A 25,431-nucleotide genomic window follows, 5' to 3' on the forward strand; every position below is an offset into this window, starting at 1 on the left:
GGGTACTAGAGCTCTCCAACAAATTTTCCAGATCTGATAAGACATAAAGGCAGGATTTCTCCTGTTGGAACAAGAATATCAAAAGTTAATGTCTGGATTTCCAAAAGCTTTTCTGAGGAAAATGTGTGTCTAATAACACCTTTGGCCTCGGGCTCTTTTCTGAATCTAATGTTTTCAAGAAGTAAGTTAGGTAAGGAAGCTCTGTTTTCTCACAAACCCTCTGGTTGTATGTGCTATCCTTGATGCTATGTTTGTCAGTTCTGTTCGGCCATGGTGTCAAAATCCATCCATTCAGAGTCACAGCAGGGGTCGGAGCCTTTCCCAGCTCTCACTAGGCCAGAGGAGAGGACCATCCCGGACAGCCAATCAGTCCCTTTTGTCCAGCACTTCAAATTCACTGTAACGTTTGCTTCACCAACCAATGGCAACCAGACTGACGACTCCAGTTGCTATCTATTACCTTCAGCTTCACCCCTGCTATATGAAACTGCTACTCAGTGAAGTCTGTCCAAGAAATATTTGTAAAAAAAATGTACATTTTGAATCCCCGTGTGTTTGCAATCACTAGACAAGCTGTTATTTTCCAAATGATCACTTTTTTTAGAACTTTAATGAACTTTTGATTGCCTACACAAAACATCAAATTCACTGCACACATGTAAATGACATCTTAAAAACTATTAAAACAATATTTATTTGACTTCTGGCCACAGTAACAAATGAAGTTACTGTGTACGTGCTCAGAAGAGGAACCCGTTTCACTTCGAGAACTTCTGCTACACTTAAATTAGAACTTCAAAAAAACACATAGAAGTCGAACATTTCCATTAGTGCAATCATGAAAACAAACAGCATGTTGTTTTTGTTATATTATATGCTCTTAATGATAATTATTGCACCCCCTGAGGCTATTTTTTTTAAACAGAATTAATCTGGATGCATCTCCTGCATTTGGCTACTATAAGCAAACAAGAGAGAACCACTAAACATTAAGAAATACAGCCCAGATGTGCTAATAATGATTTTGCTGTGGTATAGGAAACACAATAACACGGTCGCCAGCTTAAACTATGAACAGCGTAGCTATACAGGAAGAAGATTCGACACAACTGATTATCTGTTAAAATCAGGTCCACAGAAGGTTCAAGAGTGAGATACTGATCAAGTCTGAAACTACAAAGATGCAAATCTTTGTAGTTTGGGGAATAATCAGGTGTTGGAGACAGATCAGTGGCTGTGCTGAACTGTCTTGACCCGCTGTGTGGAAACAGTTAACTAACTGAATGATTCCAGTTTTTATTTGTAATGTTAAAACCATCCATTTCCTCTGAGTGCTGTCAGCGGAGCCAGCTGATAGTGAGCTCCCCAGATGTTTTGTTTAAATCATGCATCTCTGTCTTATCGGGCCTTTAAATCACTCGAATAAACAAAGTGTGATTCTGTGTCTGGTTGTGAGGTGAAAATTGGTCAGAGAGAGACATCAGTCAATACAATTTATCATTTTTAAAAAAAAAACTTCTGTGATGCAAAGCATCTGGTAATCCTTCGCATTACTCGGGATGTCTTTTTAAATCTTTTCTTCTTTTCTTTGGACTCAAAAGGAAGCTGTAATCAGAAATGAATGAGCACAAATGTAAAAATAACAACTCGTGGGGACAACACAGGAAAAATAATTTTTATTTGCCAAAAAAAAAAAAAAAAGAATTTCCATCCACATTTGCTGGACACGCCTGCTTTGGTGGCAGAAACAAACTCCCTGTGGCTTCCTTGTGATGGAAATCGTGAGGCGGCAGTGCCACCTAGAGGGACGAGAGCAACCTGCCAGTGAAGATGCTCAGAAATACTTTTTTTTTTTCTTTGCTTATTCAAAACTTACCAAGCCAATTTTCATGGACCACAGTAGCGATGTGGAGCACATGTAGTGCAAAATAGAGCAATGGCCTTGGAGAGAGCTCTGCTGTTGTAGATTGAAACTGTGACAGTGCTGCTTTGCATTATCATTAGAGGGTGTTCATATTTGCACTATAGTTTTTGGTGTTTAAATGTATTAGATAAGATCATTTTTATTATGCACATTTGATTATTAAAAGGGATTTTAATCTGCTCTGACTGCTTGTTAATGTATTTATACATGTGGAGATACATGTAATACTCGAGTTCTAAATTCCTCTTTTCCCTCTTGTGTATGTTTTAGAGTTAATTATCGGAATGTATTATAAATTCAATGAGAATGCTGCCTTGTGGATTCATCTGATGTCTGAAAACTGAGTCCATGCACTGCATTTTGACTTTATAACTCAAGAGGCAATAAAAACCATGACTGTAAAGGTCTGAAAGAGATTACATAAATGCCAACAGTCCTCCACTCACACTGCAGATCCATTTTTACTTTGTAGTGCTGTAAAAGTGCCGCTTATTATGTCCCACTTAACCATTCAAGGACTTTCTCCCCAGTTTATGTAACACATTAAATGTTTTCTGTTCATGTAACACTGTGCTTTGGCCAATATGAGTCTGAAATAAACTTTTATCAAGCATAAGGTGGTGAGTGAAAAGGTAGCTCTGAAAACTCTAGGTCTGGATCAGAAATTTCTAATTTTGCAAACGTCATGCTATGTTGGTATTGTTCCTGCAGTATCATGAGAATGGTACACAGAGTTGCAACTGACCAGTTGCATTGTTGTGATGTCATAGCTTTGCGCTGCATGGAAAAACAAAAGATATGCCTTTGTTCATGGTAATCATTTTGATTATTTTCTTTATCAATGTATCTAATGAAATAAATAGATTATCAAGTTAGGTTTGCTGTCAGCCAGATTTACTTTACTCATGTCAGTTTGCTAAGGATAGGTTTTAATAGCGTTAAATTCTTTTTCATTTAAATTCTTTGCTAATGCTAACTGACTGCTAAGTCTAAGGAGCTTGGAAAGAAAAGCGTCTGGACTTTCTCTGAGTTGCTTGGAGATGTTCCACCTCTCATCCGAGAAACTTTTTCAGTTCTAAGGTCAAATTTTGCCTCCTCGACGGGACAAGACTTGGCTGTCCATCTGCATCTAAAGGACAAAGGTCACTCTTTTGAGGACACCAGTGTTCACATTTTGGACAGAGAAGACAGATGGCTTGAAAGAGGAGTGAAAGAAGCCATCTGTGTCCACTGTGAACGACCATCTTTGAACAGAGGCGGTGGCTTTCGACACCAAGTGTCTGTCATCTATAATCCAGTTTTGAGATCCCTTCCCAGATGCCTTAATGCCCACTCACATCCTGGGCCATCTGACCTCAGGAAATCACATGATAGGGTAGGGCTAGGTTTCACAATGAGCTCACCTGAAACCCTGGCTGATTGTGACCTACACCCATTTTCACACCTTGGCTCGTGAGGGACACTCCCACAGGGCTTAAATCTGGGCCTCTCCACCATTTGACCTTAGAACTGAAGAAGCTTCTCAGATGAGAGGTGAACCGTCTTCAAGCAAAGAAGTCCAGATGCTTTTCTTTGCAAGCTCCTTAAACTACGAACCTTCACAGACTGTTCAGAGAAAGTCATTGGTTACTTGTAATGCTGATCCTGGACGATCATCATTATGATGATTTAGGAACAACACTAGCACGGGATCACAATAGTCCAAGGTTGCATCAATGTGTTCATATTCTCATCTTATTACCAAGAAATCGAGACTCATCAGAGCAGACGATGGTTTTTAGCTGACCAGAGGAACCCAGTGTGGTCTTCTGCTGCTATACGGCATTTTCACCCAGAGAAGTTCAGATGATGGCATATTTGCTGAAATCTGGGAAAATCCCAACTGTGTGACATTCAGAGTTGCTGCCACAGAGTGTTGCTAATGAAGTGGCCCTGAGTGTATACTGTAAAATTTTACAGCTTTTTGTCTGAAAGCAGGTTTAGATATTTTAGCCATTTGGCTCCATTCACTATGTTTGAGGACTCATTAGTGCTGCAGGCTACAATGAGTATACTCATAAAACTGTAGGTTTGAGTAAAAATAACAGAGACTCACACTTTTTTGTTTGTTTTGGCAATATTTATTTCTATTTTCCCAAGAGCAACATATAGTTCAGGACAAATGAACGTTTGATAAAGCCAGCACAGCAGTTTGCAGAATGTATGATTCAAAATTGCACCATATTCAGTGAAATGATCTGCACTCTGAATACTGGGAGTTTTAACTGTTCTTATAAACAATATTTCTCATAAGCAAGAAACTAGGGTCTAATTTTTCCTTATATATTTGTTAAAGTCTAAGTTAAATTTATTTTGCATACATCCCACAGAGTCAAGGGCCTTTGTGAAACAAACATCAGAAACGGTGACACTGTGGGCACCATGACACATGCCAACACACCGTCTCAGACACGCGAACAGAACGACAGCGGGCAGCCGAGAAACGTCAGAGGAAAGCGCGAGGATACGTTGTCACTGCTACCAGAGGGCGAAGCGGAAGAGAAAGAGAGAAAAAGGTCGTACAGGCGCAGAGCAGAGAGGAGCTTTCAGAAAGACATGCTGAGGGACTACACATATAGATATAATACGCTACGTTCAGAGCTGCGACAGTCTTCAAGCAGAAAGACAGAGGATAGAGAAAGTCAGATCAAGCGCGGAGAGGAGTACAATGCTAGGCGAGGTTAGCATGCTGGCGGCACAAAGAAACTTTACAGGAAGCTCAAGACACAGAGATCACATGTAAAGGCTAGAGCGACAGCACTAATCTACAAGCTAAGCTATACATCGGACACTAAAGCTAATTACAGGAGCTACACAAACTGTATATATGTATATATAGAGAGAGAGATAGATATAAATAGATATATAGGAGACTGTATATCAAACAAGCTGGATAGGCAAGGCATCGCATGCATGTCGTGCAAAGGAAGCAAGTCTAGCAGCAGCAGCAAGAGAAACAAAGTGTCTGGCTTTCCGAGACTACCAAAGAGAGATTTTATTGTCGCTGTAATAAATCATGCTGTCTGTGTCACAGTGTGGAAGCCAATTTTGGTTTGGGGCGAAACAGAAAGTAAAAATTTGAAACTTTAGGCAACTCTCCGTTGAGATGTAAAACATTTAAAGGAGAAGCTTTACAATATCTACAAACTGAGAAAAAATTAAATCCTTTCATTTCTGGCAGACCCTCGATTCAGTGCACATTCAGACCAAAGAGCTTAAATTACATATCTTGAGTAGTAGAATTTTTTTTAAACATCAACTTATGGACAACCATCGGACATTGCACGTTATTTGATCATGTGTATACTCTAAAGTGCACAACCTCCCATTTGGAGGAAAACTAGACAATACTGAAAAATTCATACTAAGGCAACACACTTACAAACACACTAAGGTACACAGTTGGCACATACCGTCAAGTATCACTTGTGCACGAAAAACACGGGGCTTCAGAGTCAAAATGGCTTTGCATATTCATTGAAAATCCAAACACCCGAGTCTCTGAGTAAGACTTGGAAGTATTTCAAAGTAAAATCTATCAATTTCTTTAAAGCCAGTCCCTGAAACACATCTTTGAAATAGCTAGAAGTCACAAATCAAGTATCGAACATACATACATACATACACACAAGGAAAAAAGCCTTTTGGACAAACCGGATGAAAATACAGGTAATCTATATTGGAGATAGAGAAAATATGAAGAACTTTACCTCACAAATAGTCTCTGGTTAAATGTCTTATATACACGTATGTATACACAAAGATATGTACTTAGGACATCTTGAAATACTATTTACAGTCTATGATCAAAAGTGATTGTTCACTGACCGACCATGTTGAGCTATAATTGTGCTTTTCTAACTTGTTCTAATGAAAATGCTACAGAACCTCTGCCTGATAAATCAGGGTTCACATTCCAACTAACCCGCCTACGATAAGCGTGCTTTTACTCCAGGTTTCTTTTTTTGTCCTTGTTTTTTGCAAACTACCATGGGTTTGGTCTGGAAACTTGATTATCATTTACTATTGATCCTTTTGATATTATGCAGGATACATATATGCGTATGTATATATATATAGATATATATATTGGACCCATACTCAAATATTGCTTGTGAATGCAGAAAGACAAAATCTCAGTTGCAATGCAAAGGGATGCAGCTCCTCCCAACAGTGATTTAGTGCAAGTAATGTCAGGTATACAGTAGCTGCAAATCAGGTTAAGATCCTATATCCCAACAATACCCCATTATTGCCTAATTCTTGGTTTCTTAAGATTCACAACCTTTCAGTAAGTGCTCATTCAAAAGCATGACTACAAAAAGAAAATCTTTTCTTTCATATTTAAAGTTATAATCCTTAAGATTTCTGTCCTGGTTTATTTGGCAGGCTAGCGGCAATTCGGTGCCACAAAGCTTTGGGAGCAGTGCCCAGAGATGGTACTGGAATTAAAGAACCTGATGGGGCGAAAAAAGGGGATATGACTTAAACTGCCACCTGGGCAATGCACCATGTACCCTGTAACATCCAAGTTCCAGTAGGTTCACTGCAACCAGCACTAAAAAGCAATTCATTTGTAACATTTTAAATAAAACAAAATATATAGGCATTTTTTGCCAAACGTTGACATAGACTCTCTGTACAAGGAATATCCACAAAGTTAGATAACAGATCCATTCATAGTGAATCTTTAGTACTGCAAATTCCCTGTATATAAATGGCAGTGGGCATGCAGTGAAGCCAGGGCTATGATGCCCTTTGGGGCACCTTGGTAGCACTTTGCCTAAATGATCAATTGGACATACTTCCCATATACTGTTGTGCAAAAGAAACAAGGCAAGGACTAAATTTCAACATGCTTCTTTGTACGTCTTCCCCTTTTCAAGTCTCAAAGATGTGAGTTAATGATGCAGGCTGGCAGGAAGGTAACCCTACGTATTTGGGGTATACCTCTACTGAGCAATGAATTTAATTTGGGAGCCGTATTGAAACATCAGGGTTGTGATCAAATAGTCAAACAATTACCTAATTTGTCCTCCTTTAAAATGAAAATGTCAAGAGAATTTGAAGTAATTTACATTAGACTCATTATGTTGTTTGGACTAAACTAATGTTCCCAACACAGCCTACATAAAGCAAACTGTAGACCCTTGGACATGTCTGGTCATGTGCACAGTTGGTGTCCTTTCCAAGAAGAGAAAAAAAAAGTCTACTCAACTACTACCTTGGTGTGCTACTCAGTCCAAGGAAATGAATACATGTATGTAATGGCCCCTGGAGGCAGCAGATTGGCTTTCAGCAGTTAGTCTGTCAAATATGCAATGAAAAAACAAGGTTGTTAGGTGAAATGCTTTGGAAAACAACTGGTACTACTACCACACATAGCAACAGTAACAGGACACAAATACAGTTGATGACTACTGCAGAAAATCTGAAATCTATTCAATGCAGTTCAATACACTGGAAACTTAAGGATTATAGCTCAAGTGCCGATCTTCATTCTAACATATGGAGCAAAGCTAATTATACAGCAAGGATGGAAATGGATCCCATTTCGATGTATTCATGTAGCAAGTCAACAATGTCCAGCGACATGGGTTTTACAAGCCTTTATCGCCTAAACATATTAGAAAGAGAGTAAAAAAGTCTTAATAATCAATAAGCAGAGCAGCATCATGAGCTGCAGGTTGAACTGTCAAAGGCAGAGGTGATGGGTGGTGAACTGGCTTGATTGTAAATGCTTTGAACTGCTCTGTTTTCACGTTTCCATCATGCAGTCTGCTCTGGCTGGGTTATGTCTTTAACATGTGCTGGCACTGCGTAACAACACCAGGTAAGAGAAGGAGTTCTGCCCTGCTTTGAGTGTAATGTGCAGATGTAAAGGCAGTTGATTAAGCTGAGGTAAGGTGAAGTGCTATTTTTGTTTTAAACGAGAAGTTTAAAATGCTTTAAAGTTACAATAGAACACAACCACGTTTGGCACTTAACAACGGACTCGGCAAATGAGAAATGATTGAGAAATAAACTCTTTCTCATCGACTTATTGCACAAGCATTTCATATCACAAAAATTACATATAAAGTTACGTCACTTACACTACTCTGGGATCTACTACACTACAGGAGAAGCAGACAGAAGCACTTTTACATAGCTTTGGACCAAGTCAGCCCACGGCAAAGCTACAATACGTAATATATGGATATATCTGCAGATCTTTTGTCTCAAATATACTCTTAAATATGAGACTTTGGAGGAAAGATTGAGAGAAAAGAAAATAAGTTTACCAGTACATTCACGACAAACAATTCATCCGTCAAGGGGAAAAGTACAAGAGGATTTGGAGAGATGTGTCTTATAGATCCTGGCCAAGTCGTTCAATCTCCTCAATAAGAAAGTCGATGTCCTCAAAGGTAGCAGCAGGATTTGAGATCACCATGCGAAAGAAGTTGACCTTGTCCCCTTGTGGCTGGTAGCTCACCATAGTTGTCCCGTACTCCATCATTCTGGCTTTTATGACGGGAGCCACCTGACAACATGCAACAAATACAGCATGAATTGCTGTTCCTTCAGGAAGAGAGAATAAAATATGTGAAAGATACACAGAAGGTCAGGGCAGAGACAAAATGGGCCATTGGGCGCAAATGAAAAAGTCTCCCAACCGTACCTCACAAACATGGTGAGCTATACAGCTAGATGCTTTGCAAAGTTAAGCATGTTAACAAAGAATAGGTAAGCAGGTAAGCATCCTGTGAATTCACAGCGTTACGTGTCTTACCTCCTGCGTGCTCTAAGCAAGAAACACCCAGACCAGCACACAGTATTTTCAATAAATAGAGCGGGCCTGAAGTGGACTGTCCTCTATTTAGTGTTAAATGTGAGAAAGGATATCCTCAGACTATATCCTGACTTTGTGTTTGTTTTGAGTTTGTTTATGGTCATTTTGTGTCCTTCTTCTATCTACGTCAACTCATACTCTTTTTGTGCAGATTACTACAGCAGTTTATTAATTTTCTAACGAGGCTGAAGGGGAAATAAAACTAAATGCAAAACACAGGAGACAAACAACCACAAAACAAAAACAGGAAATATATTCAAATAAGGACAAACAGAACTCGAGTGAACTTAACAGAAGAGATGGAACGAGATGAGGAGATGAAGGGAAATACCAACGAGGCAAATAAAGCTGCAATAATGCATACAGTAAACAGAACTCAAATATAATGACACCTAAAGGCTAAAAGTGCTCAAGAGCAAAACAAAACCTAAACAAAACTAAAAAAAAAGAAACACAAAACTATTAAAGAACAAGAATTCAGCAAACCCTGCACGACTGTAGGATCTTGACATTTTCTCATAAATTTTGTGTCAGCATTTAATAAAATCACTGTTTACTTGCATTTTTAAATTTCTCAAATAAAAATGTAGGAAAATAATATTTTATTCTCAGTACTTTAAATGATTTGATTGCAGAACTACTTTTTTTCACATATCACATATCCCATTTTATTAGCATTTAGTTCGTGTTTTTACATTTTACATGGTTGTTAACAGTCGTCTAACTCAAATTGCAGGAACAGTTTGGGAGAGTATTGCCTGACTACTTCTCTTTCTGTGTAATCGGATCTAAATGGGTGCTTGTTTGTTTATACAAGTCAAAGTTCTTCCCAGGTTCATCAGACCTACAGACCATGTAGGTCATTTACCCCCCATCGATCTGACAGCTAAATGTAACAGCAGCTGGGTGCACAGCCCCATGACTGCTGCTCCTGCCATGCTGAGAGGTTATCTCTAAGAGTGAAGCCAGGGGTGATGCTCATTTATTTTGTACTCAGCAGAGTCACGATGCTGGTGTAGATTCTTTGCAGTGATGAGCGGCGACAGATTCAATTTCATGTCTGAAACTCTCAGTGCTCGTTTTGACCGACGCTCGGCCTGTTAGACGGCTCACTGAGAGAAAACTCCTCTGCGTCTGTGTCTCTGGAATATCGTTTTTAGGGCTTGGTTGGTTAGAGGATTTGTATAAAAAGGTTTCGTCGTGACCAACTTCAGGATATGCAGATGAGATCCAGCAAGTTCAAGTGACAGTTTGAGTGCAGCTTTAGCTTAAGGGCTTAAGTTAACCGTGGCTCATATGACCCAGAATAATCGTGCAAGAATTTTAATAAGTCTGTGGGTATTACCAAAACAGGCTTTAACACTCAGCTAACTTCTCGAGGAAGTTGGCTTCAGTTTCAGATTACTGCCTGCTAGATTAGTTAGTTGTTTCCATACAGCTCTCATCACATAATCAGTCATTTCTTTCCTAATGTCTTGCAGGTGTCCCACTGCAGTTGGCGTGCTTGCTGCAAAATAATTTACTGTGTGCTGATTTCCCTCAAATCAATCTTTTAACAGTTCCTCCCATTCTCCTCATCCATTAGAGGATGTCATTAAGACACGTGGAAACTGATGAGGGCTCCTTCAGTTCTCAGCTCTTCCTCAAAGTGCTAATCTGGCAGCATTACATCACCCCTCAGGCTCAGAGTCAGAGTGTGGAAAGCTGTCCAGTCAGTCTGTCTACTCGGTGAAGCATGACCATGGTGTTTTTTCAAGTAATTTTTCAAAGAAAACAAAGGGAAACATCTGCATTTGCAGAGCAATGATGAAGCTGGTAACGATTTCTAGTCAACAGGAAGAGAGAGAAGAGAGAGAAGTGGTCTTTGTATAGCAGACATGAACGCCATCTGTTTGTCCTGATTGTCAATTATGAGGCCCCTGCTGCTGTGGTATCCTCTGAATGGCCAGCACATTAGCCAGCTGAAAAGCCTCACTTCTTTTTAACCCGTACTCTGTGTCCTGTTTAAGACCGCTGCCATTTTTTTCTCCTCATGTGCAGGGCAAAGTATTATTTTAATCCTGAGTATAAGCTGCCCCTAATTAGAAAGATGTGTGATAGTCGGGCTGGATATGAATGACGGGGCTCGTGAAAGTTGTGTTGGGGGAGATACTACAGTGAGACTCCTTATCTGAGAGTACCCACCTTGTGCAGGTGTTTCTTTCTCTCCTCTTTGTCCTCCATGTAGCGGATGCCAGGCGGCAGGTACCAGAAGCAGACGTTGGTGTGCTGAGGCTGAGGGGACACACAGACAACAAGATATCAGAGGAATAAACTGAGGAAAAACAAACAGCGACTGAGTGCAGTTGTATAAAAAAAAATAATTTAAAAAAATGCTGATTTATCTTGGCGTTCACGAGAGTAATGATTACTCATAAGCCCATTAAATTTTAGAGCAGGTCTTGGTGTGCATATCTTTAAAACTTCAAAATGACCCTGGTGCAGAATATGTTCTACTTTTTTATGTAATGGCGAATTATGAATTTAATTATATATGACAAAGTAAAAAAAATATAGTAGGCAGGGCCAGACAGCAGAGGTGATATAATTTAGCACTAACCAATTCTGAAAATTAAGGATTCAACATGGATGAGGCGGCTATGTCCATCTTTTATATACAGTCTGTGTGCGTATTACATATACCTACACCTTTATACACGCAGTTTAAACATGGTATACAGCCGTTTTGTAGAATTCAAAGCTATTCATGCCTAAAATCCTGCAGAAATCTTATGACATTAAAATGCTTGTATCCTAAGCCAAACTGATTTTGAATGAAAATGCTGATTTGCATCCCAGAGCAACAATCCAATATGAGTTCACAGCATCGGACAGGTAGCGTGCCTTCTGTCACTAGATGTCTGAAAGCTCCTCACAGTGCTATTTTCTGGCACCCGAATCCCTGCAAGAACTCCCCGCCTGCCTGTCTGCATAAGAGCGGAAGGGCATTCATTACCAACAGCTGACTAACCATGCACACCAGCCTCATTTATACAGCTGGGCTGGTTTGGCTGTAGTATATTCAACATCAGATTGATGTAATGGCTCAATGGAAGGCACAGACAAGTGAGCACCTGGGCCATTGCCCAGAGGACTTGGCTTTTTCTCATCCCCCTCTGGGTTATGATGCTCATAGCCTTTTTGGGGCTCAGCAGGAAAACAATAAGGCTTGAAACATTAAAGAGCTTTCATAATAAATTACCCCATGTGTCCAAGCACCCCTTTCATAAGAGAGTTTTCTTCATACCCACATATGTTTGTGTTGTACTTCCGTTTAGTGCAGGATATTTCAGACACCACGCTATTCATATGCATATGAGCAATTATGGGCCGTTATGCTATTCATTAAACATAATAGCAGCACATTACACTGGCATCTGGAGGTAAAAATGGCATTCATCCAACTCAAAGCCAGAACACTCTGCATGGAAATCAAGTCAGCAATAATGACACTGAGGAAAAAGGAGCGACATGGGCTAATGTCAGCTACTTTTCCATGATTGTGTGACTGCAGATGAATTATCCTTTAGAGAGAGTGAAAGATGAATGTGAACATACTTTGCCATCAAAGACCATCTCGTATCCTTCCCTGTCTTTAATCTTGTTGTAGAGGTACTCGGACAGCTCCAGACACTTGTCAATCTGAGCCTCGAACCCAATGGTGCCCTGTCAAAGAAAAGATGTTTATCTGTAATTGCTCAAACTCCACAGCAGTATATAAATTTATTATATAGTATAGAGAACATTTGGCTTTGGGCTTCATCAGGGTCAATCTAAAACGTGTTACATATGCAGCCAAATGCATTTTAGCCAATGAGTGACCAACAAGGATAGGTTGAATATTTGACCATGTGATTTAAATCTGGTCATCTGGTCCCTGGAAATGGGGCCTGTGTGGCATCTTATTTGGTCCATAAAACTTAAAAGTGGTGCTTTCCCCCCACCTGATGTCACATATCCACGACACAAGACACTTTCAAACAATAAATAAATACTGAATTAATATATATTAGTATATAGATTAAAGTATAAAAGCAATTTTAAAATGACAACAAACAAATAAAAGACATTTAGAAGTTGCTGTAGGATCTCAGAGTTTGTCCTCTTCTCCGAAATTAAACTCAGTTTCCGTCATTTAATTTATTTGACGTCCATAATTCAAAATTTCAGGTTTTTATTTTTAGTTTTGACTTAATAACTCACAAAGTTTTTCTCTGAGTTTTGACACATTTTCTTAGAAGGGTGAATGACTGAAATTTTGAGAAGCTTTCATATATAATCTATGCATAAGAAATTTTTTTTAAAAATGCATTAATATAATATAGCAGAGCCAAAACGAAGATGAAAAGTGAAACAAGTGGAAGCAGCTTAATTAACTGAAAAGAGAGAAAGCATTTGCAACAGTCTGACAACAGCTGGATTAGCTTAATGACAGCCAGCATCAGCTGATGGTTCATCTGATACTCTTCTAACCATTAGTCTGACAAATCTTGCACAAGATGCACTTTTTAAGACAGTTTAACATCCTTAAATCTGCAAGCTGCTTTGCAACACATCTGGATCCACAGCTCTTCCTTTTCTAGCTGTGTCTGACTTAACAGTATGGCTGTTGTTATTTATTTCTGCTCTGTAGCAGCATGCCATCACTTTATCAATCAAAGGTGAGGTCTTGCTGCTGCTCTCCCTGCCTCTAGCTTTCCATGTAACGATGCAGAAGGCCAAGGAGGTCCCAGAACAGACCCATGCTGCCAAATATATACATTTTTGCAGACGGTACACTAATCTTCATTGATTATAGTGTTCTAGCATATTATTATTATTTATACCCTATTAATAGCTGCTTACAATCATCAAACTTTATATTTATATTTATATTTATATTTATATTTATATTTATATTTATATTTATATTTATATTTATATTTATATTTATATTACCTTAGCTCTCCACATGAGCCACAGCTTGAAGATGTCCACATGACGTCCACACTGCAGCGCCTTGTCTCCGGTGTCGTAAGAAAGATCGTAGTGTTTGTCCTGCTGGAATAGGTAGCAGGCGTGCATCTGGTTGCAGTTCTGCATAAGACCCTGTGAAGTGAGAGCCAGAGCATTTACAGAATCACCTCAATAAACAAAAGCAGGAACACGCAGCATGGGTCTGAGAATTTGAGGCCTACCTCCTCTCTGACCAGCAGGGCAGAACACTGCAGAGGGACGGACATCATTTTGTGTGGATTCCATGTGACTGAATTGGCCCTGCAGTTTAAAAAAAAAACAAAACAAAAAGAACCAACCATCATTCAACGTTATATCAAATGCTCATTAGCTTGTAATATTTGCCCATTTGGGGCCAAACCACATAAAACAGTTACTTGCCTCTCAACTCCGTCCAGCTTCCACCTGTGTCTCCTGGACATGAGCAGACTTCCTCCCCATGCTCCCTGAAACACGAAGAGATGAAAGACATTAGCATCCACATTTAATAAACCATCCATGTATAAAACTGATAGTGAAATCCTGACGCGTCTTAAGAAAAATGAACTGTCTCAGTCTTTCCACAATACAAAGAAGTACTGCTGTAGTAAATAAAAAAACCTCAACACTGCTCCTTGTGGTTAAACTTTCAAAAATTAAGTCTGAGCACAAAATGACAGACATCATACTGGCAGCTCATTACCCGAACTTTGTGCCATAAGTTTAAAAAAAGAATTGCTGTTTTAATTAATACAAAATGGTTTTTTTTACTGTAAAAAAAATTTCTATCCGATTTCCTGTCATTTAATGGTTTGTGTACTACTGACTTCATCCACTCACACAGTAAATACTCCAACATGTATGCCAAGCTCCTCTGCATTTTTCCTATTTTGCAAAGCCATCTACAATGCCTGATTAGACACCTGGGTGGGCCAATTTTGGCCCCCTGGCCACATGTTTAACACTCCAGCACTAAAGCCTTTGATTTCTGTAGAAGTTCTGCCAACTAGCCAAACCTCATTTAATATTTAAGCTTTAAAAACACAACAGGGACTATTTTTGTGACACACACACACACACACACACACACACACACACACACACACACACACACACACACACACACACACACACACACACACACACACACACACACACAGTAGTAGTATTAGTACACTTTAATATCACTGTTTTGTCTATGAATATATACACTGCATCTGTTCAAGTGCTTCCTAATGAATATATCTAATCAGCCAATCACATGGCAACATCTGAGTGATGTGGTCATGGACACTGACATGGTCAAGACGACCTGCTGAAGCTCAAACTGAGCATCAAAATGGGGAAGAAAGGTGATTTAACTGATGTGGGATGGTTGTTGGAGTCAGACTCAGTAATTCAGAAACTGCTGTTTTATCAGGATTTTCTTACACAACCATTTCTAAGGTTTAAAGAGAATGGCCGGAAAAAGCAAAAATATCCGGTGTCAGAGGTCTTAACGGAATGGCCACACTGCAGATACGAAGGCAAGAGTAACTCTAATAATTATTCGTTATAACCAAAGTATGAAGCAGAGCATCTCTGAATGCACAACTTTGACTTTTTGTCACCAGATCTCAATCTAATAGGGACCTCTGGGATGGAGTGAAATGGGAAATTAGCAGCATGGATGTCGAGACAACAAATCTGCAGCAACTGTGCAATGGTGTGATGTCAAAAGGGACCAACACCCCTGAGGAGCGTGTCCAGCACCTCGCTAAATCTATGTTTGGAAGAATTAAGGCAGACCTGAGGGCAAAAAGGGGGCCAAAGGTGTACCAGATAAAGTGCATTAATAAGTGAGTATATGTCTTTCTGGGAGCTGTAGCTAGAAAATTTAGCAGATAAACCAATGAAAATGATTAACAATCACAATGTGTGTGTGTGTGTGTGTGTGTGTGCGTGCGTGCGTGCGTGCTTTTTTTTACCCATCTCAGCTAGTTGAGGGATGACAGACAAGGCCATTTATTGCTCTTAATAGAGGTGTCCCCCTGTCAGGACTAAATCACTTTCATTAAGAGATAGAGTTCCTTCAGTGAGACGGCCCATGATGGTAAAGTCAGGGGAGGAGATGATTTACAGCCTCTGTTCCAGTTTTTCTAATCTCCAGTGTTAGATAGGAAATGGCGCGCTCTCTATCTGGGTCAACCGCAAGCAGTTAGAGGCGAGACAGACATAATAGATTTGTCAAACTCAGAGGTGAGCTCTTTGCTTCTGTGTATGCCTCCATTAAAATCCCTCTTGTGCACAAACACTCCAAAAATCCCACATGTGAAAGGTCAATATGACACTTTAAATGAATCAGGAAGCTTTACTCACATCCACGTGCATCCAGATGTTGTACTTTTTGCAAATGTCAGAAATGGCAATGAGGGGGTCAAAAGCTCCGTACACTGTTGTCCCAGCAGTCGCACTTACGAAGAAAGGTACAAAACCCTGCACAAGAGCAACCAAAATACTGCATATGAGGCCGTTATGTTGTTACAATATGTTCCCAAATTTCCCTCATCATCTCTGCAGTTTCAGTCGAGCGCACCCCATAAAATCAAAACTGTATGAAGTCATATCTGTCTATTTATAGCAGGGTAATAAATGTACATCATCTTACCTTCTGTTTTGCCTCCAGTATTCGCCTCTCAAGGTCAGCTGGGATCAATTTACCGCTGCAAAGGGAAAACAAGCTTTAGTTGGCTTTAAAGTTGTTTGTCATACTGTCAGTGGGCAAAGAAGGCCTCTACCTTAAAAACAAAAGGCAACACAGGAACAGAAATACAGAAAATATAAGTGCAAGTATTGCATTTGAAATTCTACTTAAAGGGACAGGACAGCGTCGGCACCAGAGCACATGGAGTGGATGGGCAACTAACTTTGACAGGGAGGCATAAGACTTGACTTACTCTGGTATTTAACCTAATAATTAACACTGGCGTGATTGTTACTACAACATTTGAGGTATTAAACTTTTTTATTGCCAAATTTTATTGCTTAATTTTACTTTTAGTTCTAAATGCCAGTAGAATTCAGCTTAGGGGGCACAGTGACCTTTATGGATGGACTTGGACCCCCAGAGCCCATAATGCTCACACTGCGACTATACAAGCCAAAGTCCACCCGCTCATCCATTTTCTTCCAGGCACGCTGTAAACATTAATGTCACCTCTCTTGACTTTAATGTTTAATGTTAGCTACTGCTTCCGTTGGTTGGGGAATGTGAGCAACGGAAACAGTTTTATAGGTTATTCGGTTGACCTATTCACGATTACTTGAAAGAGACAATGCTGATACTCTGTTTGATGCTCTTAACGCCTCGAGGAGAGTTCCATCAGATTCAAGAGGAAGACATCTCTCCAAAACTGAGCACAAAACAGATAAGATGGATAAAGTGAAACACAGATGAGAGGGAGAAAACAATATAAATGTAATTTTGGGAGGAACTGTCCCTTTAAGTACAACTATAAGCAGTAATATATAAAGGATTTCATATCATATTATAAGGTTACAAATAGTCATGAGTCATTGTTAAGTATTGTAGTTACACATCATTGAGTGTTTTCCAGTCTAGGGTTTGGATTTCTTTTAAAGGGTCACAAGATGAAATATAAATTTGAATCCTAAGCTGAACAGGAGAGACACATCTTTACTGTTACTTGTGAACATTATCAGGTCTTTAGGCCTTATTGGTTTGGGTAAAACAAGTTTGTGAAGATTAGAAGGCTGTAGTGTTTCTCCACAATAATACAATAATAACTGTTTCTATATCGAGTGTTTTTAACATCAAAAACAATGAATATGCCTCATGGTTTAACTGAAGTATGATGCACGACTGAAGCCAGTTTTACCTTTGATCTGCTTTGATGCAGATCACGCTTTCGGTCCCAATGCCGAGAGCTGCTGCACCTTTTTTGATTGAAAAATGGCTCTAAGAGTTGAAGACAAGGGGGGAAAAAAAGATAATGAGTGACCGGATCCGTAAATATGTACGTCTTATGACAGATTTGTTTGTAATTTCATTGCTTTTTTCCTCACAGCATCTTTCAGCTGTCCTTTAAAGATGAAGGTGACATGCACACCAGTCACCTCGTGTCCTTCTGCATGCGACGTGCATAATGTCAGCTTTTTATCAGCAGCGGTGGAGTTAAAGTGACACGTAGTCACACATCAAGCACAGCCACAGTTACCATGAGATCTTTTTTGTGTTATTCTAGCAGCTGAAAGATACATTTTTTGACATTTGACTTAAAGAAATGTCCAAATAGTGTTCAGTGTTCACCGTTTGAGCCAAGCAGACATACACTGACGATGCCGTGAGGAATCGGATTTTAAACACGGATGCCTACATGTTCGGATGTGAAGGCCACCAGTCTGGGAACGGATGACATTCCCTTCTCTTTCACCTCAGGGAACATCTTGAAGCGGGCCAGCAGCATGGCGTACATGTTAGAAATAGCACCACCTGGAGGACAGACAGGATTGAGTTAGGGACGTGTCTCCAGGGAGTGATGCAGGGTTTCTAAACGATTGCTCCCTTATTCTCAAGGAGCTGCCACAGTAGATAGCTCTGCATGTTTACTGACACAACCCCAAAGGAATCTGTCTTCTCCTTGGATTGAACCACAAATCTTTTGCTTGTTAGGTAAATGTGTAAGCCAATAAACTACTGATAAAAAAAAAAGTAGGCTGCTACATTGTTTCAAGATGTCCATGTTCATGTAAAACAAACTTTTGTTCATCAAGAGCATATCAAGAAATGACAAAGCATCCAAAATTGCATCTCGCTGTCCACAATGTCACAGCCAATCACAGGCTTTGTCAGTAAATTCTCCGATGATTGCCTCTCATTATGAAGTGCATGGGAGAAATTAAAGATTGGGGTGGGTGAGGGGGAGGGGGCTTAAACTGAAAATTATTTTATGCTAATTGGCTTTGAAACACGTTCCATTTATATCATCAAAATGCAAATTGACACGTTACAACACACACACGCACACACACACACACACACACACACACACACACACACACACACACACACACACACACACACATACAGCCAGTTCCATCTCCAGTCAAACAGAGGGGTGTCAGAGCACTCTGCGTCACCTGCCATGCAAACATACCAGGAGAAAAAATGCCATCTCCTCGCCCATCCGGCCAGCCAATGATCTCCCTCATCTTCTTCAGAGTGACGTACTCCAGCAGCACAAAGACAGGAGCTACCTCATAGGTGAACCTGCACGTTACACAAGACGCATCACATGGCGCTCGTTACATGAACACGGTGCCATCGTGACTCATCAACAAATAAAAAGCTGCCATTAAACTGACATTATTTTTTAAAAATCTGAAGTTTGGACGTTTCAGGAAAGGAGGGTTGTCGTTGGCCTGTGCAGAGGTTCATTTAAAAAATGCTCAGATTCTGAGGTTGTCTGGAGGTTTCTGGCTTCACTTTTGAAGAAGTGAAGAATTACTGTCAATCGTGTGCACACATTTTAACAGCTCTGATGCATTCTCAAGTGTTTTCCATTTATATAGAAACACTTAAATGCACATGAAAATATTTTTTCAAGCCAAACACCCAAAATTTTACTGACAAAATGCACTCCTTTAATATTTTGAACTCCCACATTTTCATCATCCTGCTCCTATTTAAAACTTGCATCTCTGTTGTGTGCTCCCTAATATTTCTATATATATATTTCTAAATATATTCTTGCATTAAGATATTGGCTGTATTCATTTGAACCTCCCTCCACTGTAAACAGCAGGTTTACTTTTCATTTCCTCACAGTTGCCAAAAGAGTTTATCTCCCCCAAAACACACATGTGAAATTAGCTCCAGATTAGTCTGAATTTAATTTCAGAGCTAATTTTCTCCTCTTGAATCCCCAGGAGGATCAGAGGTGAAGGGGGGGCGGGGGGGGGGGGGATAAAAGGCTGAGGGGGAAGAGGGGGGAGCCTTGTGGGTGCAAGGAGGGGGCTGAGGGGTGGGGGCCTGCCTTTCATTTCACCCCTTTTCATTTGCCATGACTGAGTGTGTGTGTGTGTGTGTGTGTGTGTGTGGTGGGGGGGGGGGGGGGGGGGGGGGGGGGAGGCGCGCTATCAGGCCATGCAGACGCAGAGCAGACTGTTCGCGGATGGTCCGGAAATGGAATCCATTGTCATTATCGCTATCACCGCTTAAAATCGCGATGAAGCAGGCCACATACTTACATATTGGTGTTGGCGGTGGATGTTAGCCAATCGGCTGCAAGTCCGACCATGTCTAATCCCGTGGAGAGCTGATTGAAGTACCTGGGGTGGGCTGAAGGGAAAGGAGCAGAGGATGGAGAAGGCAAAGAGGAGGAGTGTGAGATGGCTGCAATTTTAAGGTTTTCCTTAGCGAGCAGAAGCTGTCATCTTCTGAGCGCTTTAATTGCGGGTTAGAATTGTAGCTGCAGAGTCAACTAAAAAAAAACCACCTGAATGAAAACACCAAATGATGAGAACATTTGGTGTAATGTAAAAGGTAAACACACAAACCATGTTACAGCACTGACACGTGATTAGATCTCAGTGTGCGTCATAAACACGGGCGTTAAAATAAAGAGTAATTTATGGGGGTGATCAAGCAAAAAAAAAAAAAAAGAAAGAAAGAAAGAAGACAAAGGAATTAAGGAAGGAAGATATAACTGTACTTATAAACCTGGTGCAAGTCCTTCTCAACACCATATAATTCCTAAATAATAATAATAAACATTTTTCTCGTAGCAGAGGAAAATTGCTGATAAATGGTTACAATAAATGATTGAAATCCTCACATCTTTGCTCATATCTGCATTACAGTGTGATTTTAATTGTTTTTAAGGTTGTTAAATATTCATCACCACCATAAACTATTTTTTCAGTTTTTCTCTTTCTTTTTTTTGGAGGCTGAAATCTGTCCTGTGGCGTTGCTGTAAATCCCCCCTGCGTGTGTCACTCAGGGGAGAATAATGGACTTGGCCTATGAAGCCTGGTTATTAGCCTATTATCTCCTACTTGGTGAACCAGATTTACTGCGTCACTGCATTTATCGGTCTGGTGGTCAGGAGGAGGAAAAGGAGGACAACTGTGTTGATGCTTTATAGGCATCATTTATCATTTTATTTATTTATTTATTAAACCCGGAACACGTTAAAGACGTTTTCTTTGTTTGCCTCTCTCTTTCCGGGTCGGTTTTTTAAGCTTACCGCTTTCGTGTTTCCAGTTTAGTTTTGCAGTAACTCGAGTTTTAAATAATTTTTAGGGTGTAACATAATTTTCACAGTGGCTCTCTGTAATTTATACAGCTTTTCTTTTTATTTTATTGTAAACGTGTTTTTAATTTGCCATTTATATGCGTGAATATTGGAATTTTGGCAGATTTCACACAAAGATGAGCGAAAGGCCGGGATTCAGGCCTGCGCGTGATGATACAGCCTGGGGGGAAATTTTTTCCAACACTCCGAAGCATCTATTTTTTTTTAAATAAACATATATGTATATTAAAAAGTGAATTTATTGATTTGCATGCATGCAATAAAATCATACCCAGGCCTACCTGTTTTGATGGCGTATTTCAATGTAGCGCGACAGCTGATCAAGATGTCGTCCAGAGTCGCAGGTTCGTCCTGCAGCTCCCAGTTGTTCATCTGAAGCAGCTCGTTCGGATAATGAAAATCAATAACTTTCGTTTCCCGGTCGAAAGACTCCACTATGTAGGCCAGTAAAATATCCACAACTTCCTGCAGGAAGGTCATCGTTTTGGTATCACCGTCCGTGGCCGGTAACAGGTCTGCGAGAGGGGGGGGGGGGGGGGGGGTGGATTACAGTGGAGACATTTTGTGATTTTTATTTGAGGACGGAGGAATGTGTGCAAAAAAATGCTCCCACGCAATATTAGGATTCATATTTACACGAGTCAAAGTTTTATTTATTTTTTTGTCTTTGAATTTTTCCTCCATACAAACAAATAAATATGTCATATTGTTTCCACGTCCGAACACTGATTCTGCTTTATACGAAAATCTCGTGTTTTGCGCTCAACACATCAAAACACACGATTCTGGTGAAGGTGACCTCTCGGAAATAGCCCCTCTCTGAGGAGAACAGACCAACATAACTCCTCTTTCAGAATGTGGTGAAAAAATGAAAATGATGGACAAAACTATTCATCCAATACACAATGTGTTATTTTATAAATTGAGATTAAAGCGGATAACTTCAGCCAAACATTTCTCAGGAGTTTGTGCGATCAGATGCAAATATTTGAGAAGCATTTTGAGATTATTTCCTTTTATAGTTAAGATGATTATATACAAATATTGTATATAAACAATGTCTATTTTCTAGCCTACTTCGCACAGTGAAAACTGCTCAATGTAAAGCCAAGTCTGGACTCGGGGAAGAAAATAAATCTTAAAATTAATCCAGCTTCACAGTGCACTTTCGTACCTGTTGAATAGAGGTCGGAGAAGCCCACAGCAGCTTTGGTGCAGTTGCAGGATTTGTTGCAGCCGCAGGTTCCTGCAGCCGTCTCTGGCGGCTGCTTGGCGCCCGGCTCGGCGGCTTTCTCCACCTCCCCGACATTTAGCAGCGCTTTGGAAACCCACAAAAAATAGCATCGAAATATATATATTTTTATTACTCTAGGGCCAGACAGTTATGATGGAAATAGCTGGCACGTTTGCCTAAAAATAGCTTCCCCTCCGTCTCCACCCCCACCCCCGCTCCTTCCCCAACATACCACATAATTTCGATCCAATTCCTCCGGATAATTTCTGGGCCGCTGCTTGGCACCAAGCCCTGGCTGAAAGAGAGAAGTGGGATAAATCAGATAAGGGATGTGCTGGCTTCAGCTTCAGTCCAAGTTTAGGGAAACACAAAAGGCGCCATGCAACTTGGAATAAAACAGCTCTTTAGATACACGAAAAATGTCTCATGTGGAGAAAAAGAAGAAAGAAAGAAGCAAAAAGAAAAAAAAAAGAAAGCAGGATTGTTGCCTATTATAAGGCCTGTCTGGTGGTTCGGTGAATGCAGGGCACTGGCTTGAGACAACGCTCAGGAATTACTGCGCCCGGTCCATCAGGATGTGGTTTGAAGACAAAAAGCCACTCACGCGTACTCGGGCTCTGACTCCCGGTATTGGCCCCGGCATTATCTCCGCCAAGAGACCAGAACCCGTGTGATGCCATTGTTGCCGGTAGTTAGGAGCTGCAGGAGGCGCGGAGACCGACAGAGCCCATCCACACGCGACGACCGGGAGCTGTTCAGAGCCGATGTGGTGCTGAATCTGACCAGACCTTTCAGACTGCTTGAAATCCAGCCGTGCATCCGACAGACGCTTTAATTCGCTGGAAAGACACTACAAATAAACCGACCCTCGTAAGTGCGTGTGTGAGCGTGGGGTGGGTAAAAAAAAAAAAAAAGAAATCACAAAAGGCGTCCTCGCTTCCTCTTTTGCAGGCGTCCACAGGTGCACGAAGCATGAAGCGCCGTGTCCAGAAAGAAATCCGCAAACACTTGACCGGCGCAGAGCAGCCACGCTCTTTACTTAATAGGGGGAAAAATGCAATACAGCGCAAGATAGTTTGCGCAAGTTCCGGATGTAGTGAAATGTCTTTTGATGCAAAGCTGCTACATTATATAAAAAATGACTCAGAGAAAAACAATAAGCAAAAAGAAAATGGTGATGAAAATGGTGGAGGGGGAAAAAGCAGCTATGAGGCTACAGCTGCTGGTAAATATGCGGCGCACAAGCCATGCCTAATTGCAGCCAACCTAAATTTCACGTCACTAACGCAATCCCGTGGTGATTCACTTCAGGTCATGACGAGCCGCGCTGCGTCGTGCGTCGTGACTCCATACATCCCCGACATTTTTGGCCCCCTGCGCACAGAACTTACCCTCCATACAGACACTGAACGCCAACTAATTCATCTGCCCAGCAATCGCAGACCTATTTTTTCAGACCTCTAATTGCCCGCCTCCGGTGGAGGAGACAGCGGGGCGGAGAGGGGACTCGGTTCAAATGCACAGAGTGTTCGTGGGTCCCTCCTCTCTCCGCTCACTCCAGGGGCGCGTTACTCCTAAAATATTTATTACCGAGAGAGGGGCTTGCTTTACTTTCTTTACTCACAAAGTGGGTTTTTTTTGTCTGATTTTGAGACACCTCCCTCCACCCACCCCATCCAAAATAAAGTTAAGCCGTTAAATCTGTAGTTTAACTGCGTCAAAATATCCGGATACAAGGAGGAAAACAAATGGGAATAGTTAAAGACAACATTAACTCTGTTTTTCTTTGCTCTGGTATTGTGTTGTGAAGCAGTGTGTGTTTGTCTGCAAAGGTGCTACAGAAATAACATTTTATGTTACTTACAATATCTAGTTACAAATCACCACGTGGAACTCCAACACTGTCACCTTCTGTCTCCACGAATTAGTGTAAATTAACCCTGCAGGCATCAAAGCGACACTGAGCCCCATCTGCAGTGATTTATAAATGCACTGGTCAACAGTTATCTAATACCCAAAAAGCCTCATTAACATAAACTGAACCCTTTAATATATATATATATATATATATATATATATATATATATATATATATATATATATATATATATATATATATATATATATATATATATATATATATATATATATATATGGGGTCATAGTCTTTTGAACAAAGTCAAACTTTAAGTCCCAAATGTCAACATGTGACTATAAATTTGTGATGTGTCTCTTTGAAGTCAGAAGTTCCTGACACACACACACACACATATATATATATATATATATATGTGTGTGTGTGTGTGTGTGTGTGTGTGTGTATATATATATATATACACACACACACACACACACACACACACACACACACACACACATATATATATATATATATATACACACACACACACACACACACACACACACACACACACACACACACACACACATATATATATATATACACACACACACACACACACACACACACACACACACACACACACACACACAGTGTGTTATGAGATCACTCTATTGTGTCATTTCCGAGTTTTTTTTCTTTGTTCAAACTTGGTGTAACATTTTGTAATATTTCTTTATTTTAAATAATTTGTCTGTGAATCCTGTGTGTGGAGGAAGCTGTAACAGTTTTTCTTCCGTAGTCTGCATTTTGTCAGTATTTCTTCAGCCCTACGTGTTTTTATGCCACTGTGCACTGTGTGCAGTCAGCATGTAGCTGGGGATTCACTAACAGCCCCCAAGGGGGGCTTCTCTTTCAAAAATGTCACATAAAGGTCAGAGGTTGAATCTGGCGTCAATATTCAAATAAATACATAAATAAAAAACATTCTGTCCTTCTTACTTTTCCACCAAATATTCACAAGAATCAAAGGCTGTCATTTGAGTGAATGCTATTTCAAATGTAGTAATTATTGCGCACAAAGCAACAATTACGCGGGATGGAGGATAATGCGAGGAATTGATGTACTTTATACACACAGGCAATGAAACACTGAATGTCTTTGCATTTTTCCTTCTACGTTATTCATTTTGCACGGTTATGAAAAGT

The 25,431-nt window shown here is 40.3% G+C and overlaps 1 protein-coding gene across 1 annotated transcript; it reads right to left on the minus strand.

Annotated features, from left to right (window-relative positions):
* Positions 1 to 8,175: 8,175 nt before the first annotated feature.
* gad2 (glutamate decarboxylase 2) lies at positions 8,176 to 23,775 on the minus strand. The gene is made up of 16 exons (XM_026180074.2): positions 22,966 to 23,775; positions 22,594 to 22,656; positions 22,302 to 22,445; positions 21,409 to 21,642; positions 20,061 to 20,151; positions 18,968 to 19,080; positions 18,188 to 18,303; positions 17,690 to 17,769; positions 16,459 to 16,513; positions 16,170 to 16,286; positions 14,214 to 14,278; positions 14,015 to 14,093; positions 13,776 to 13,925; positions 12,396 to 12,503; positions 10,983 to 11,072; positions 8,176 to 8,489 (listed from the first exon to the last, which is right to left on the minus strand). Exons 1-16 carry the CDS (start codon positions 23,039 to 23,041, stop codon positions 8,316 to 8,318), a joined length of 1,755 nt encoding a protein of 584 aa, XP_026035859.1. The 5' UTR covers positions 23,042 to 23,775; the 3' UTR covers positions 8,176 to 8,315.
* Positions 23,776 to 25,431: the final 1,656 nt, after the last annotated feature.

Source organism: Astatotilapia calliptera, chromosome 9, assembly GCF_964374335.1.
Source record: "Astatotilapia calliptera chromosome 9, fAstCal68.1, whole genome shotgun sequence".
NCBI lineage: Eukaryota > Metazoa > Chordata > Actinopteri > Cichliformes > Cichlidae > Astatotilapia > Astatotilapia calliptera.

Bases quoted from the DNA above. Each gene is read 5' to 3' on its own strand.
- gad2 (XM_026180074.2), bottom strand. From the start codon at position 23,041: ATGGCATCACACGGGTTCTGGTCTCTTGGCGGAGATAATGCCGGGGCC. The intron at 19,081-20,060 runs GTAAGTATGTGG...TGTAACGTGCAG, and splicing joins TCCACCGCCAACACCAATAT to GTTCACCTATGAGGTAGCTC. The intron at 14,279-16,169 runs GTGAGTAAAGCT...TTCGTGTTTCAG, and splicing joins ACATCTGGATGCACGTGGAT to GGAGCATGGGGAGGAAGTCT.